Source organism: Scyliorhinus torazame, chromosome 3 (assembly GCF_047496885.1).
Source record: "Scyliorhinus torazame isolate Kashiwa2021f chromosome 3, sScyTor2.1, whole genome shotgun sequence".
NCBI lineage: Eukaryota > Metazoa > Chordata > Chondrichthyes > Carcharhiniformes > Scyliorhinidae > Scyliorhinus > Scyliorhinus torazame.
In genome coordinates this window covers 30,876,939-30,895,197 of record NC_092709.1, presented here as the reverse complement: position 1 = coordinate 30,895,197, position 18,259 = coordinate 30,876,939, and the positions used below count along the sequence as shown (strand labels likewise).

At 47.6% G+C, this 18,259-nt stretch overlaps 1 protein-coding gene across 2 annotated transcripts in view; it reads right to left on the bottom strand.

The window, feature by feature from the left end:
* LOC140408389 (serine/threonine-protein kinase 32B-like) overlaps nucleotides 1–18,259 on the bottom strand; it is a 510,363-nt gene that overhangs the window by 348,213 nt on the left and 143,891 nt on the right. For both annotated transcript variants that reach the window (XM_072495512.1, XM_072495513.1), the window contains exon 2: nucleotides 12,391–12,446. In XM_072495512.1, the coding sequence (XP_072351613.1) occupies nucleotides 12,391–12,446 (56 nt within the window). The remainder of the gene's footprint in view (nucleotides 1–12,390; nucleotides 12,447–18,259) is intronic.

Genomic DNA, 18,259 nt, shown 5'->3' with positions numbered 1-18,259 from the left:
ATCTAATGGTTTCGACGCACTCTTGCTTAAGCGCAACATGGCCAGTAAAGCGCGCCCTTGGAAACGTTTCCTTTAAATCGTGCCCTTTGTTTTTATTCATTCATGGGTTGTGGGCGTGGTTGGCAAGGCCAGCATTTATTGCCCATCCCTATTTGCCCTTGAACTGAGTGGCTTGATAGAGGGCCTTTAAGAGTCAATCACATCTCTGTGGGTCTGGAGTCACGTCTAGGCCAGACCAGGTAATGATGGCAGAGTTCTGTCCCTTCAGGACATTAGTGAACCAAGTGGGTCTCAGACGATGGTTTCACGATCAGGTTTGTTTTATTGAATTCAAATATCACCATTTGTCACGATGGGATTAGAATCCAGGTCCCCAATGCATTATCCCAGGTCTCTGGATTACTAATCCAGTGACAGTATCGTTACGCCACTGCTTTCCCATTACTCAAACAAAATAACTCGCTGGTAATAATTTTAAATGATGTTAGATAGAACTCATGCAACATGACATTGGAATGAGTTCAGTCACTGAAAACTACAGTGGCACTTAAACCAATGTTCTAACAGTAACCTGAAATGTGTCAGAATCTAACAAATCCACATCATCAACATAAATCTTGGATTAAATATTTTCACCGACTGATGAATGGAATACTGAGACCTTCATCACTCAGTATGTTGTCACGGCCAATCCTCCAAGGCTTCACCATAACTGAGCTCACAGCTTTTTCTCTATTCACCCTGAATCTCTGAATCAATTGCACAGGATCCCGAATATAATCATAGATTTGCAGTGATCGAATATTCTCCAGGGACACGATTCAACAGAAACATTTCTAAGTGTCACTTTGGGAGCGTTTGGCGGGGTGTTTCTCGGCGGACTAGTCGCATTAATTGTGGCCCGAATTGAACGGCACTTTGTGTCAAAAATGGACCTCCACAAGATTCTTCCCACAGGATAAAATTCCCATAATTTCCCATTAACCTAAAATTAAGAACCTTACTTGGAATGGTCACATGGAAAATTGTCGAGCACGAAAAGATTACTATCTCCCAAATGTAGTAAGGGACTGTAGTCAAAGAACAAAGAACAAAGAAATTTACAGCACAGGAACAGGCCCTTCGGCCCTCCAAGCCCGTGCCGACCATACTGCCCGACTAAACTACAATCTTCTACACTTCCTGGGTCCGTATCCTTCTATTCCCATCCTATTCATATATTTGTCAAGATGCCCCTTAAATGTCCCTATCGTCCCTGCTTCCACTACCTCCTCCGGTAGTGAGTTCCAGGTACCCACTACCCTCTGCGTAAAAAACTTGCCTCGTACATCTACTCTAAACCTTGCCCCTCTCACCTTAAACCTATGCCCCCTAGTAATTGACCCCTCTACCCTGGGGAAAAGCCTCTGACTATCCACTCTGTCTATGCCCCTCATAATTTTGTATACCTCTATCAGGTCGCCCCTCAACCTCCTTCGTTCCAGTGAGAACAAACCGAGTTTATTCAATCGCTCCTCATAGCTTATGCCCTCCATACCAGGCAACATTCTGGTAAATCTCTTCTGCACCCTCTCTAAAGCCTCCACATCCTTCTGGTAGTGCGGCGACCAGAATTGAACACTATACTCCAAGTGTGGCCTAACTAAGGTTCTATACAGCTGCAACATGACTTGCCAATTCTTATACTCAATGCCCCGGCCAATGAAGGCAAGCATGCCGTATGCCTTCTTGACTACCTTCTCCACCTGTGTTGCCCCTTTCAATGACCTGTGGACCTGTACTCCTAGATCTCTTTGACTTTCAATACTCTTGAGGGTTCTACCATTCACTGTATATTCCCTACCTGCATTAGACCTTCCAAAATGCATTACCTCACATTTGTCCAGATTAAACTCCATCTGCCATCTCTCCGCCCAAGTCTCCAGACAATCTAAATCCTGCTGTATCCTCAGACAGTCCTCATCGCTATCCGCAATTCCACCAACCTTTGTGTCGTCTGCAAACTTACTAATCAGACCACATTTAGTCAAGGCAGATTACACTGGGTTGGGGGTTGGGGGGTGGGGTAGGGGGCACGGGGTGGTCAGCTTCACAAGCAGGCATGCAATACATGAACGAGAAATGTTTACATTGAAAGTGGGCACCTGATATGGAAATCTTTCCATAACCTAGGATTATAGACTTGCCTAATTGAACAAAGAAATTGGATAAAACTGTTGGGAGTCCTCAGGACTACAAATTATGTTCAAGCATCATATCAAGAAACAGCGGAGTGCACCATTACAACAAATGCTATAGTCCCCAATGACATCTGAGCTGTGGTGCTGAAGATATCTTGTAGAATGAGTCATGCCTTGAGTCAAAGTGTCCCAGTACAGTTACAATACTTGTCATCTAACCGACAAAGTGGGAAATTGCCCGGAAATGTCCTGTCCTACAAAAAGGGCAAATCCAATCCAGCCAATTGCTGCCCCATCAATCAACTCACAATCATCAGCAAAGTGATGGGTGGAGTTTTTGACAGTGTTACCAAGTGTCACTTACTCAGCAATAATCTGCTCACCGATGTTAGTTTGGTGATGGAAAGAACAGCACGGTAAAAGAAAGCACAGTAGCACGGGGGTTAGCACTGTTGCTTCACAGCACCAAGGGCCCAGGTTCGATGCCCGAACTTGGGTCACTGTCTGTGCGGAGTCTGTACGTTCTCCTCGTGTCTGCGTGGGTTTCCTCCGGGTGCACCGATTTCCTCCCACAAGTCCCGAAAGACGTGCTTGTTAGATGAATTGAACATTCTGAATTCTCCCTCTGTGTACCCGAACAGGCGCCGGAATGTGGTGACTAGGGGCGTTTCACAGTAACTGCATTGCAGTATTACTGTAAGCCTACTTGTGACAATAATAAAGATTATTATTATTATAACATCCCACAAAAATTCATTTTCAAAGAGTTCAAAAAAAATTCAATAATTCAACCTTCAAAAGAAATGTTATACGGCCAATGTACCCATTGGATTTCTGCTGGTGCTCACTCTTCAGCTATCTATTGTTCCCTTACATTTATTACATTCATTATTTTGAAATACTTAACTGATTCCCTCTTCATGTTGGTTGTAGCCCTGGCCCTTGACAGTCACTTGCGATAAAGTATTGCGTGTACAAATACTGAAGGCAGAGACCGCAGACAAGTAAGACATTCCATGAAATAGTCCTTGACAACAACAACCCAGCATGCACCAAACTGCCAATGACCAGGTTTAAATAAAATGAATAACAGTTTCACATTTGCCAGCAGACGGACGGACAGACAGACTTATGTTACGCTGGCAAGTGTGTATCTTCCAAAATAATTAGTTTAAGATGGGCTTGGAAAATAATATTTGAGCAACTAAGGCGGTATCATTATCTTTGTTAAATACTGAGTCACATCTAGAAGAATTAGACTGAAGTAGTGTCGAGAATATATTCCTTTGAGTGATAATGACTTGAATTAAAAGTGAAAACTAAGGGTCAATTGAAGATGGATGGAAATTATTCTTTGCAACTAAGTCAATTGAATCATACTGATATGCCAACATTGTATAATTGCAAACTGTGACAAAAAACACTGGATGTGCCGAAAATATAACCATGTCGTTGATTGTTAACGGATGCAGCACTTTCGCATGCCGGTCATAGTGCTGCTTTTGTCCGTGACGTTGGTGACGCATCTTGTCCAGGACTGGCAAGTGATCTGGATTGGTGAAGTGTAACGCCGATAGCGTTGTCCTCACATCTCGATTGAAGAGCATTTGAGCCGGTGACAGCCCAGAGCTCAGAGGCGATGAATGATATGACAATGTGGTGAACCACGTATTGCTACTATATATATATTTACCATTATTCGTTATTCCTCCTACTGTTATCCACCACTGTATATATGTTCACTGTTGTTCTTATTCACTGTTACTTACTGTTGTTGTGTTGCTGCTTCTGTTGGCTCCGCCTGTGGCTCCGCCCCTCGGGGGAGGTATATAATTGACAGACCTGTGGCCAGCTCTCAGTGCGGGAGCAGCAGCAGGCTGGCTTACTTCTTAGCTTATTAAACCACTGTTCTCTTCTACAACTCGACTTGTGTGAATTGATGGTCCATCAATTTAATAAGCTAAGATATCACAATGGACACTGCTCTTAAGCCTGACCGACTTGAACTCGATCCGCAGGCAGCTGAAGCCACTGCAATCTTTGAGCATTGGTAAGTTGTTTCGAGGCCTGTGATCGGGGCTCCTCTTTTATGAGCGATGAGCTGCGTCAGTTCCTGCTTAGTAAGGGCATCGCCTCGAGCAGGACGACCAGCTACAACCCCCGGGGAAACGGGCAGGTGGAGAGGGAGAATGCAACGGTCTGGAAGGCCGTCCTTCTTGCCCTACGGTGTAGAAGTCTCCCTGTCTCCCGCTGGCAGGAGGTACTTCCCAATGTACTCCACTCCATCCGGTCGTTTCTCTGCACTGCCACTAACGAGACCCCTCACGAACGTTTGTTTGTCTTCCACAGGAAGTCCATCTCCCGGGTCTCGCTTCCGTCCTGGCTGTCAGTCCCAGGGCCTGTCCTCCTCAGGAAGCACGTGAGGAGCCATAAGTCCGACCCCCTGGTCGAGAGGGTTCAGCTCCTCCATGCAAGCCCTCAGTATGCATACGTGGCACACCACGGCGGACGGCAGGACACAGTCTCCCTCCGCGATTTGGCACCTGCCGGTTCTCCAGCAACCATCACCAACACGCCCACCCCTACACCGCCTATCACCATCACTCGAATGTGGCGGGACTTGGCACCAGCAGCCATCCCTGGGGCCGTTACCACCGCCCGCGCCCCTTCACCGTCTCCCTCTCCGTCAACACATCGCGATGAAGCTGCAGACGACACGCTCCCAGAGTCAAAGTCCTGACACCCGTGCCCACTCCACAGCCGGGGCTGAGACATTCACGGCGGAAGATCAAGGCTCCCGTCAGACTCAACTGTGAGTCCACTTCACTTGTGGTGAACCACGTATTGCTACTATATATATATTTACCATTATTCGTTATTCGTCCTACTGTTATCCACCACTGTATATATGTTCACTGTTGTTCTTATTCACTGTTACTTACTGTTGTTGTGTTGATGCTTCTGTTGGCTCCGCCTGTGGCTCCACCCCTCGGGGGAGGTATATAATTGGCAGGCCTGTGGCCAGCTCTCATTGCGGGAGCAGCAGCAAACTGGCATACTTCTTAGCTTATTAAAACCACTGTTCTCTTCTACCACTCGACTCGTGTGATTTGATGGTCCGTTAGACAATAGAGGCAAGTGTATGTCGGAATTCGAGTCAGTGGTCTTGCTGATCAGTTGCTTAATAATGTGGAAACCTTTCTCCACCCTGCCATTTGATTGAGGAAGTGTGGACTCGACGTCACGTACTTGAAGTTGTATTTTCTGAGAATTCCAACCATGCCCAGCTTGCAAAGCAAGGACCATTGTCGACATGACCGTCTGTGGGATGCCATAGTTTCATAGTTTCATAGTATTTACAGTGCAGAAGGAGGCCATTCGGCCCATCGAGTCTGCACCGGCTCTTTGAAAGAGCACCCTACCCAAGGTCAACACCTCCACCCTATCCCCATAACCCAGTAACCCCACCCAACACTAAGGGCAATTTTGGACACTAAGGGCAATTTATCATGGCCAATCCACCTAACCTGCACATCTTTGGACTGCGGGAGGAAACCGGAGCACCCGGAGGAAACCCACACACACACGGGGAGGATGTGCAGACTCCGCACAGACAGTGACCCAAGCCGGAATCGAACCTGGGACCCTGGAGCTGTGAAGCAATTGTGCTATCCACAAGGCTACCGTGCTGCCCACACGCCTCAAGAAGGTTTCTTTGCAGGCTTTGATAACCGACGCCGATGTGAGATCCGGGAGTTTCATTACCTCCGGAAAGTTGGAGTAATAATCTATGAGAAGAACATAGTGTCAACCCATGGAATGAAACAAGTCGATGCCACCTTTGTCGCACGGTGACGTAGCCATCCATGCTGCTGGAGTGGCTCCTTGCATTGTGCCGGTCGATATTTTTGGCACGTGTCACATGTGAGCACCATGTTTGTTATGTCCTTGTTTATCCCAGGCCAGTACACAGACTGCCTCACTCTTCTTTTGCACTTCTCGACACCAAGATGCCCCTCATGAATCCTGCGGAGCATGTCCGCCCGGAGCGCCAGAGGAATGACGATTCTGTCATTTTGCAGTATGATGCCATCCACCACGGACAGTTCAGTTTGGACGTTTTGGAATTGTGGGCACTGCCCTCTTGGCCAGCCATGCTGAAGGTCGTGCGTGACCTGGAGCAGGGTCATATCTTCTTGTGTCGCCTGACGAATTTGCTGCAGCCTCTCGTCCATTGCCGGGAGTGTCTCCCTGCATCACTGCGCATGAGCTTCTACATCATTAATGGAAGCCGGAGGTGGACTGTCAGCATCAATGGCTCGGGATAAGGTGTCAGCTATTATTAGGTCCTTCCCAGGAGTGTAGACCAGCGTGAAGTCGTACCTCCGCAACTTCATCATCATGCGTTGCAGGCGCGCCGTCATGTCATTGAGATCTTGTCAAGAACGTTGACCGGTGGCCTCTGATCAGTCTCCACTAGAAATGTGGGAAGGCCATACACATAGTGGTGGAATTTTGTTATACCCGTGATCAATCCCAGGCACTCCTTCTCTATCTGTGCATACCTGCACTCTGTGGCAGTCATCGCTCGAGAAGCGTAAGCCACTGGGACCCAGTCCGACTGGTCATTCTGTTGAAGTAGCACCGCACCATTTCCATGGTGACTGGCGTCGGTGGAGATCTTTGTGGGTTTTGCCAGGTCAAAGAGTGCCAGCGTTGGAGCTGCCTTCAATTGGTGCTTCAGATCCACCCACTCGTCTTGGTGGTGTGGAGTCCAGTCAAACTCCGTGTCCTTCCTTATCACTTGTCGTAACGCCGTCGTCCGTGCTGCTAGGTTCGATATGAACTTGCTTAGGAAGTTGATGAATCCAAAAACCTGAGCACCGCTTTCTGGTCACGTGGCTGCTGCATGTTCTGAATTGCCGCGATCTTCTCAGCGTCCGGCTTCACCCCGTGCTCTGATATCGTGTCACCCAGGAAGGTCAGAGATGAACGTGCGAAGGTGCACTTGGCTTGGTTGAGCTTCAGCCCAAATTGGTGGATTCTTTGGAAGACTTGTTTTAACCGAGCAATGTGGTCTTCCCCTGTCGTTGACCATATTATGATGTCATCAACATATACACAGATGCCTTCACTGCCCTCCATCATCTGCTCCATAATTCTGTGAAATATTTTGGATGCAGAGATAATCCCGAAAGGCATACGATTATAACAGTATCGTCAAAACGGTGTGTTGAAGGTACACAACAGTCAGCTGGAATCATCGAGCTGCATTTGCCAGAAGCCTTGTGAGGCATCAAGTTTGGGGAATATGCGAGCCTTCGCCATTTCGCTCGTTATCGCCTCTCGCTTGGGGATAGGGTAGTGCTCCCTGCGAATGTTTTTGTTCAAGTCTTTGGGATCTAAACAGAATCTGAGTTCACCGGATGGCTTCTTGACGCATACCAACGAGCTGACCCAGTCAGTCGGCTGTGTGACCTGTGATATGATGCCTTGAATTTGGAGGCGTTGGAGTTCTGCTTTTAGCTTGTCCTGCAACGGAGCTGGTACCCTCCTTGGTGCATGAATGACCAGTGTTGCATCGTCTTTGAGCAGGATTTTGTACTTGTAGGGTAACGTACTCATGCCACAAAAGACGTCAGGACACTCACTGAGAAGCAGCTGGATGGCATCGGCCAGTCGTGATGAGTCAACCGTGTTCATGAAAATCCTTTGTATCAGCTTGAGCACCCAACAGTGACGTTCTTTTGTCGTCCACGATCTCAAAACGTAGTCCTTTTGTGACTTTCTTATGAACTACTTGTAGGTGGCATGATCCCCTCGAGGTGATCTGGTTGCCATTGTAGTCTGTTAACTTGCATGCAGCAGGTATCATCTCGTGTGTCCCTGGGATGGATGCGAGATCGTTGCTTGTCATCAAGTTCGCGGATGCTCCCATGTCGAGCTTGAACGTATTTGGGGAGTTGTTCACTTGCACTATGGCACTCCATTCGCTTGTGGAGTCAATGGTATGCACGTATTGAGGCTGTGTGGTCAGCTCGTGCGGTTCGTCTGTGGCATTTATGATTCCAACGTCGTATGTGTTCTCCCAGGGTGGAACTCTTCGTGGTTGGAAAAGTTTTCTTCGGGTGTCTGAGTGTCCATTGCATCTACTGTGCGAACCTTGAAATTTCCATGCCTTTGCATTGGAGAGTAATATTTGGCTATGAACTGACACTGGGAGGCAAAATGATTAATCTTGGAGCACTTTAAACATCTTTTCCCTTGTGAAAGACATTTCCCTTATAAATGGGCAGTGCCACAGCGGTAGCACGTCCGTGACATCACGCATCAGCAGCGATCGCGCATGCGCGACTCGCTCTTCTGGCTGGGGTCGGTACTTTACATATCGGGATCTTGCGTGATCGTGTTTCTCCTGACTGCACGCATGCGCAGACATGCTGTAATGGGTGGCAGCGGCCGGAAAAGAAGGCCTGTGAGGAGAGGCCACCATTTTGACATCTTCCACGTCGTGGAGTACTTTCTCCATGTTTTTTTTCACAAGAAGCTCCAGGTACTGCTGGTTTTTTTGTTCTTGCTGTAAGCATTTTGCTACGGTAGTTCTTAAAGTTAAATCATTTTGCTGCATTAATGATTCCCTTAAATTTTCACCTGCGAGACCATAGATTAATTGATCCCTGATGATGGAATCTGTTACATCAGCATAGTTACAACCTTGTGCTAGCAATCGGAGATCTGTGATAAAATTAGAGATAGTCTCCCTGTTTTTTGGAATCTGTTGCGCAGGTTAAATCGTTCCATGATTTCATTTGATTGTGATTTACAGTGTTCATCAAATGTTGCCATTATCACTTGAAAGCTAGTTTTATCTTCATTGTCACCATACGTAAAAGAGTTATAAATGTCTACAGCTTGCCGGCCTGCCATTGAGAGTAATATCCCAATCTTTCTCTCATCGGGGGCTGCATTTAAGGCAGTAGCCGCAATGTATATTTGAAGCTGCTGTTGATACATTTTCCAGTTACTATTTAAATTACTGGTAGTTTTCAGCAACTCTGGAAGTGGCGTGTGGTCCATCGCTTCGGTAGGTTGTTTGGAATCAAAATGCTGCGAAGTCTTCCACAGTCGAGCGGCCGGCCCATTACTTTTGCTGCTTGTTTTGGTTCTTTCTGGTCTTTAACCTAATCTATCTAGTACTGTCCGATTAAAGCCAATCTGGTACCATGTTTTGTTACCTGTCAGGCAGGTAATCTGTGCTACTCAACTCAATCACAGTAGAAGCTTTGGAAGAAGGCTCGAAGTAGTCCAGAAGTTTTATCAAAGGTTTATTAAGCAACACAACTTAAATAACTGCGTGAGTTCTTACTTTAAGAACTGTACTAGTAGAAAGGTTACAACTTTTCTATACACTACAACTAGGCCTGACCACACTAGCAGCCCTGAGTTAAATCTCTGCCTCTGTTCTCCTCACAGTCTAATCCACCCCACAGCCCAGAGGGCTGCTTGCCTCCTCCTTTTATACATGCCAGTGCTGCCCTCTAGTGGTCTTTCCATTACCCATCAGCCCCTTCTGTACATACCCATGTAAAGATCACTACAACCCGCACTGTCATAACCTCCAGGGCTCTGAGTCAAGCGCTGGAAAATGGGATTAGTTGAGTCAGATCTTTGTTGATCTGGCTCAATGAACTTCCTTCTATTCTGTAAACGTCTGTGAATCTATCAAGATCAAAAATCTGTCTATTCCAGCTTTAAATATATTCAACGGTGGAGCATACACAGCCGTCTGGGGCAGAGAATTCCAAAGATTCACAACCCTCTGAGTGAAGATATTTCTCCTCATCCCAGTCCTACATGACCCCATAATCCCTATTTTAGAGTTCCCAGGCGGAGGAAACAACCTCTATCCTGTCAAGCCTCTTCAGAATTTTGTCTGTTTCATTGAGATTGCCTCTCATTCTCCTAACCTCCAGAGAATATAAATCCAATGTACTCAGCCTCTCAACATAGGCCTCTCTTCACATTGTAGTGAACCTTTGCTGTAGCACCTCCAATGCAATTAGATCCTTAACTATGGAGCCCAAAACTGCGCATAGTACTCTAGGTGTGATTTCATCAATCTCGATACATTTGTGGCAAGACCTCCTTGGGCGAAATTCTCCCCAAACGGCGCGATGTCCGCCGACTGGTGCCCAAAACGGCGCCAATCAGACGGGCATCATGCCGCCCCAAAGGTGCGGAATGCTCTGCATCTTTGGGGGCCGAGCCCCAACATTGAGGGGCTAGGCCGGCGCCGGAGGGATTTCCGCCCCGCCAACTGGCGGAAACGGCCTTTGTTGCCCTGTCAGCTGGCGCGGAAATGACATGTCGGGGCGGCGCATGCGCGGGAGCGTCAGCGGCTGCTGACAGTTTCCCGCGCATGCGCAGTGGGGAGAGTCTCTTCCGCCTCCGCCATGGTGGAGACCGTGGTGGAGGCGGAAGGGAAAGAGTGCCCCCACGGCACAGGCCCGCCCGCGGATCGGTGGGCCCCGATCGCGGGTCAGGGCACTGTGGGGGCACCCCCCGGGGTCAGATCGCCCCGCCCAGGACCCCCAACCCCACCCTTTCATGACCCCTGGACCCCCCAATTCATGAATAAGGGGGCCCACGCCCTCCATGCACCCCACCTGACATGGGTGGGGCACCCCTGGGCCCAACCCCCAGCATGGGCACAATGCCAGCCTAGCACCATGGCAGCGCCACTGCAAGCCTGTCAGTGCCACTGTGGGCACCTTGGCAATGCCAGGGTGCCAGGCTCATACTGCCAGGGTGCTTGAATGGCACCAGCAGTGTCAGGGTGCCACCTGCCCAGAGGGAGCCTCCACTCCCCTGGCAGACCCCCCCTAAAGTGCCGTTCCATCTGGTCGCCGTTTGTTGGAACGAGGACTGAACGGCGCTGACCTAAGGTTTCCGAGGTGAAGGGGTTAGACCCCAACGCCTCGGGTAGATCAGGTGAGCTGCATATTAGAGTGAGACTAGCTCCCCATTCTAATATGCAGATTTGCCACACTGGGTGGGATTCAGGTCAAAACGTCTCGCAAGATTCCATTAGATCAAGACATGGCAAGATTCTGGAAGAGGCCTCTCCTGGCATCTTCGGCAAATGGGGGCGGTAGATCGCGTCCAGCATTTCTAAATTTGCATCAGTTGCGAACTTTCAATTTATGCCCTTTATACAGACGTCCGGTTTCTCTCTAAAGGTTCCACAGCACGGGCATTAGGAACTCAGTGCAGAAGTTTGCAGTCTTCCTCTATTATCAACGCTTGGAATTCTGCATGGATTTATCAGACGCAGCACATCTTAGGACAGCTTCTGGGCTTGTGTCCAGCAATTGCGAGTGGGAGATCCATCAGAATGACAACTGAGAATGTTGACTTTCACAACAAGGTGCACCCAGCCTATTCTTTCTGTCCATCCAGAAAGTGTGTTGATGCTGCTTGCCCTTTTGCCATGATTGGAACACAGGATATAGGAGATGGTCATTTAATTCCTCCAGCCTGTTCTACCATTCAGTGAGATGATGGCTGATTTGCGATCTCTGTTCCTGGGTACTATTCGTTATTGATTGGCTTGTTTTCTTCTGCTAGCCTGGAGCGCTTATTCCAATCGATGCCAATTCCTCTGGCCAGTGTTGCTACTGTTTCCATGGTGCTGAAGTCAGAGTATTTTTAATCATGGTCTGCTCCATTCTAGCAGATAACTAGTGTGCAGTAACCAAAATTGTAAAGTGCTTCAAAAGATCAGAAAATACTTGCCACTCTGTTTTCTGCTTTACCTTTTTATCAACAGACGCACAAAAAGGCAGACTATTCAGCATGAGAATATAAGCATTGAGATTGCATTCCCTACTGTGACAATCTACTAGTAATTTTTATTTATCAATCAAAAATGTAATTAGCCTCAACTGAATTCCCAAATAGCCATACGGGCCATCTGTTAACATCCTGAACACTGCGTTACTCGAATTACAGAGGATAAAACAATTATATTTTCTCTGGAGGTGCAACCAATTTTACATTACATAAAAAGATTGGATGTTTTAAATGAAGCATCTTATTCCATATTATTCTATGTTGTGAGTATGCTTTGTTTACATATGCTCAAATGCTATGAATAATTATATATCACTGTTAATTGTTTCGGTAAAGAGCATTAAAAAAAATCATTTACCTTTCCAAAACTTCCTTTTCCAATTGCTCGAAGGATCTGAAAGTGGTCAAAGTTAACTGTAAGAGGAAAAAACAAAAGGAACAAATTTAGCACAATCATTAAAATTGCCGTTAGTTTTCAGATATCTTTGAAAGATATCCACGTACAACAAAATGAGCCAATTCAAGGATTCTGAAGAATTAATGCACACGTTATCTCATTACCATTGCCCAAGGTAACTTCGAAGCTGCTGCAGAAACAATTTACACTTAAGTAGTGTTTTTCATGCAACTAAATGTCTCAAGGCACTTTACAGCAGGAACGATAGACATCAGAGATGAAGCTAGGAGAAGTGACAGTAGACATAATTGAAAATATAAGCTTTCGAAAGGATTTTGAATATGAAGAGAGGGGTAGTAAATCTTTTGGCACAAAAGTTAGGCCTTCAGCATGGGTGGTGGTGGGGTAGAGGGACAGGGAAGCGATGTCTTAGAGGTAGGAGTAAGCCAACTTGGCGCTGGGCCAGATGTGGGATTCAGAGCTCAGCTCAGGTCCCCACGGTTGTGCACCATCTGGTTTGAGTTTAAATGAACACCTAGGGAAGGAGATGGAATCAGAGCCTGAGGCACAACTTTTCTTATTAACGCTAAACAGGATAGCTGCAGCCATGCCAATATTGAACGCAGGAATGTTCTGGCTTACTCGGGATCTGATGACGGAAAGGTAATCCAACAGCATAGTGGCAATTGTGGAATAGAGAGCAAAGACAGAATTAGAGGTGGGTGCGATTGAAGTTGATCATATGCTTGCAGGTGATGTTGCCAAGGACAACATGCAAATTTTAAAAAAAGATTTAGTGTAGCCAATTCATATTTTCCAATTAAAGGGCTAAATTGTGTGGCCAATCAACCAACCCTGCATATCTTTGGGTTGTGGGGGCGAAACCCATACAATCACGGGGAGAATGTGCAAACTCCACACGGACAGTGACCCAGAGCTGGGATCGAACCTGGGACCTCGGCGCTGTGAGGCAGCAATGCTAACCGCTGTGCCACCGTGCTGTCCGACAACATGAAAATTAGGAATGAAGCCAAGGACCAAGGCCTGGGCCGCACTGGAAGTGACACGCTGCTCTTTGCTGGTCTGAATTAATGGATTTAATGGTAGTTTTCCACAAATGTTTGAATCTTTGAGAAGCTTCTGTAACTGCTATCACAGTAAATATAATTTTTGATAAAATTCGAAATTACAGGAATCTGCTTCTGTAAAATTTTATAAAACATTGCTCTCCTGTTTTCTCTGTGGAAAATGTTACAATTTCAGAATCACTTTTCCATATCATTGAGTTAGGATTGTTTACCTTTCTGATTATTTACCACCTCCGTTCAAAGCCCTGATTTTTGTCAGATGTGTTGGCTGACATTGCGGATTATCAGAGCCAATTCTAATTTTGTTTACATCAAGGCCTAAATTAGGCGACCGAACAGAAACTCAAATCAACTCTTTTGTGCCTTTTGTTAAACCAGGAGATGCTGAGACGAATATTAACATCGCAATTACTGGTTTGAGTTCAACTAATTCAGCATTAACCAGTGAACAAACCTCAAAACCACTGCTCTCAATGACTCAATATCATGCAATGCATATATCGGTTTATCACATTCCTGTCCTGATCTTATGGAAGAGAATGGATACATTTTTCTTGCTTATATTTGAGGAAAATGTTCAAAAGAATTGAATTGCTGTGATCTTTGTTAGTTCATAGAATTTACAGTGCAGAAGGAGGCCATTTGGCCCATCGAGTCTGTACCGGCTCTTGGGAAGAGCACCCCACCCAAGGTCAACACCTCCACCCTATCCCATAACCCAGTAACCCCACCCAACACTAAGGGCAATTTTGGACACAAAGGGCAATTTAGCATGGCCAATCCACCTAACTTGCACATCTTTGGACTGTGGGAGGAAACCGGAGCACCCGGAGGAAACCCACGCACACAGGGGGAGGATGTGCGGACTCCACACAGACAGTGACCCAAGCCGGAATCGAACCTGGGACCCTGGAGCTGTGAAACAATCGTGCTATCCACAATGCTACCGTGCTGCTCACAAGTTAACCAGATACAAATGACATCAAGATTTAGGAAGCTATAAAGCATTTCGTAGATGGCTATGAAAATCTTTGTTTCTTTGGATATCACTTCCAAATTATCCTTTTTATCATTGATTATAGAGGTTGAGTAGCATGGTAATTATGTCACTGGACTAGCAATCATAAACTTCTCAACCAGAGAATGTGAATACTGCTCCCACCCTGGCAGTCAATGGAATGGAATTCAACTAATAACAAGGCTGGAAATAAAAAGAGGTGGTATTGGTAAAAGTGACCTCAAAGCTGTCAGACTGTCATAAAATTCCAACGGTTCACTAAAGACCTTTTGGGAATACTCAGAATGCCAGACAGCATCTGTGGAGAGAAAAACAGAGTTAAAGTTCTGATGTAAAGTCAATAAGCAGGATTCTCCCGCAACTGGTCGGATGGTCCGACGCCGGAGCCAAGAGCGGCGCAAACCACTCCGGCGTCGGGCCGCCCGGAAGTTGCGAAACCCTGCACTTCCAGGGGCTAAGCCAGTGCCGGCCAGGTTGGCGCCGCGCCAACCGGCGCCGAAGGGTCGCCGTGGGCCGGCGCGAGTTGGCGCATGTGCAGAACCGCCGGCATGTTCTGGCGCATGCGCAGAACCACCGGCGTGTTTCCTGTGCATGCACAGGGGGTTTCTTCTCCGCACCGGCCATGGCGGAGCCCTACAGAGGCCGGCATGGAGGGAAAAAGTGCCCTCACAGCACAGGCCTGCCCGCAGATAGGTGGGCCCTGATCGCGGGCTAGGCCACCGTGGGGACCCCCCCTCGTGGGCCAGATCCTCCCGCCTGAGGACTCCGGTAGACGGATTACCAGCCCGGTCCCACCGTGATGGACCATGTCCATTTCACGCCGGTGGGACTGGCCGAAAACGGGCGGCCGTTCGGCCCATCGGGGCCCGGAGAATAGCCGGGGGGGCTGCTGCCAACGGCCCCCAACCGGCGCAGAGTGAACCCCGCCCCCGCCCAAAAACCGGCACCGGAGAATTCGGCAGCCGGTGTCGGAGCGGCAGGGCGGGATTCAGGCCACTCCCCCCGGTGATTCTCCGACCCGACGGGTCGGAGAATCCCGCCCAAAACATTAAATTCTCCGAGGGTGACGCCTAACTGATTCCATCATTTTGGTTTCATTCCACTTTTATTTCATTAGCTCTCCTCGAGACAAATCATTGTTTTTTAACACACTGCTGCTAGTTACTGTGACCTGTTTTATTTTATATTCTTGAGTTGTTAACACTTTATTATTTGAATAACTTGCGAGAATCGAGCGTGATATTAACGTTAATTGCTTGCATTAACACATAAAAACATTTCTGTGAGAAGTTTTTCTATTCAAATGGGACAGGTGCTTTGTAGCCTGCGCTGGGACCATCAATGCTGTATGGTAAAGTTGCTTGCAGCAGTATTTTAAATTGGGTGTCATAAATAAATCCTGCAATATGTTTCCTTTTTAATATGCTTTGATGAAATGTGAACCCTCTAAGTGCCAGTGAGTCCCAGAGACAGATATTAGCACTGTTACATCAGAGGTGCATTTGCAGTCGGACAGTATGTTAATTTCACTGCAGAATGAAAGCCAAGACTGAATGTCTCCGGGCGGCACAGTGGCGCAGTGGTTAACACTGCTGCCTCACGGTGCCGAGGACCCAGGTTCGATCCTGGCCCCGGGTCACTGTCTGTGTGGAGTTTGCACATTCTCCCCATGTCTTCATGGGTTTCACCCCCACAACCCAAAGATGTGCAGGGTTAGGTGAATTGGCCACGCTAAATTGCCCCTTAATTGGAAAAAAATAATTGTGTACTCTAAATTTATTTAAAATCAGATTGAATGTCTCCATCATACTCTCAGGCTGTGTATCCAGATTCTAACCAATTGTTGCATAAAAGAGTTTTTCCTCATATTGCCATTGGTCCCTTTGCCAATCACCTTAAAATGGTGACCTTTGGTTCTTAACCCTTCCAGTTTCTCCTTATCTATACTTACCAGATCCTTCATGACCGTGAAGATTTCTCTCGTATCTTCTTTCCCATTCTCTAAGGACCTACCTCAATCTATCCATGTGTCCAAAGTCCCTCATTCCCTGTTCCTCTACTTTGGGAGGAAAAATAGGTTGAAAGAACCAACATGCCAGGCTGAATATGAACATTAGGCAACCTCTGGCCCCTGCTCCCTGGTACCCCAGGTCTACCTAACTGCATGTATAGGCAGGGGTTAGCTACTTCACAATGCTTACAAAGTCCTTCATTATTGCAATAATTGAGTTGTGCCGCATGCCAGATGTGGCTGACAATGAAAACCACCAGCTAACTGATCTGAGCCAGCTACTATACGCGTTCTAAAATTCAGATTATCTTTGGGAACAAACGCAATGTAGGCATCAGCTGCCATGTAGCTCTTCATCGTGGCCACAAGGCTCGTATTTGGAGGTCTCTCCTTGGTATCCATTCATGGAGGCATGCTCCTACCTTAGACCAAATCATTGTGCACAGAATGCATCAGTGTCAAAATAATTCTACTGAAAAAACTCATGGTCTTCTGATTACTTAAGGCAACTGTTCCTCCCTTCGTGTCTACTCCAATGTACCCTTACAGTTAAACCTTCTACTTCTACGGTGCAGGGGGCTCTAAGGTGGATGGCCAATGATTCGCAGCAGGAACCTTGGGCAATTGAAATGTTTCTCCCTTGCCATTGATTGTGGGCCCTTTCTCTTTAAAAAGAAGGCAGTGAGAGTGAAGACACTTTGTGTGCCATCATATAATTCAAGTTTCGGAAGGCATTCTTCAACAGGGATAAGGTGGCACTCGCTGCCAAGAATGCTTTCTTCCACGGTTTGAATCAATTCCCTCCCCAAGTCTCTTTCCCTCGGGGTGAAAAGTATAACACCCTTGCAAAATTTCAACCAATGTGTTTTTCAAGGTGTGGGTTCAGAGAGAAGTACAAGCCTCAAACATTGCATTGAGCCACATGGGCAAAGACACAAGATGCCTACCCCGACCTCTTCATCTGCTTGACCAGCACGGGTCTTTCCTCCCTAATGAAGGGTAGATAACACTAACTCTTCCTGGGTGCACATACATAAATTATTGAATGTAAAATTGAAATCCGACATGATCCAATTAAACAATATTTTTGTCGATGTAATCGGCTCTGTATAAATGTTGCTTGATTCCATGGGCGAAATTCTCCGTTATCAGCGGAAAGTCCGCCGATCGGCGCAAAAAACGGTGCAAATCCGACTTGCGTCACGTCGGAAAAATGGGTCGATAGTCTCCGGCCCGAAATGGGCTAGCAGCGACGTAACGGGATCCGCGCCTGTGCAGTGGTTCACGCCGTGCAGCGTCATACGCGCCGCACGGCGTGACGGCTCATAAGGCCGCGCTGCTCCCCCCCACCCGACCGGAACACCCGACCGCAACACCCGACTGGATGGCTGGCCGCCGCTCAGCCCCGAGGTTCGAGTCACGCGATGTGGAGGCGCTCCTGGACGCGGTGGAGCAGAGGAGGGACGCCCTGTATCCCGGGCACGGCCGCAGAGTTGCCCCACGCCACAGCCGGCGTCTGTGGAGGGAAGTGGCAGAGGCTGTCACCGCTGTGGCCCTGACACCACGGACAGGCACCCAGTGCCACAAGAAGGTGAACGACCTCGTCAGAGCAGGCAGGGTGAGCCTCCCCCATATCCCCCCCTCCCCCATATCCCCCCTCCCCCATATCCCCCCTCCCCCATATCTCCCCTCCCCCATATCCCCCCTCCCCCA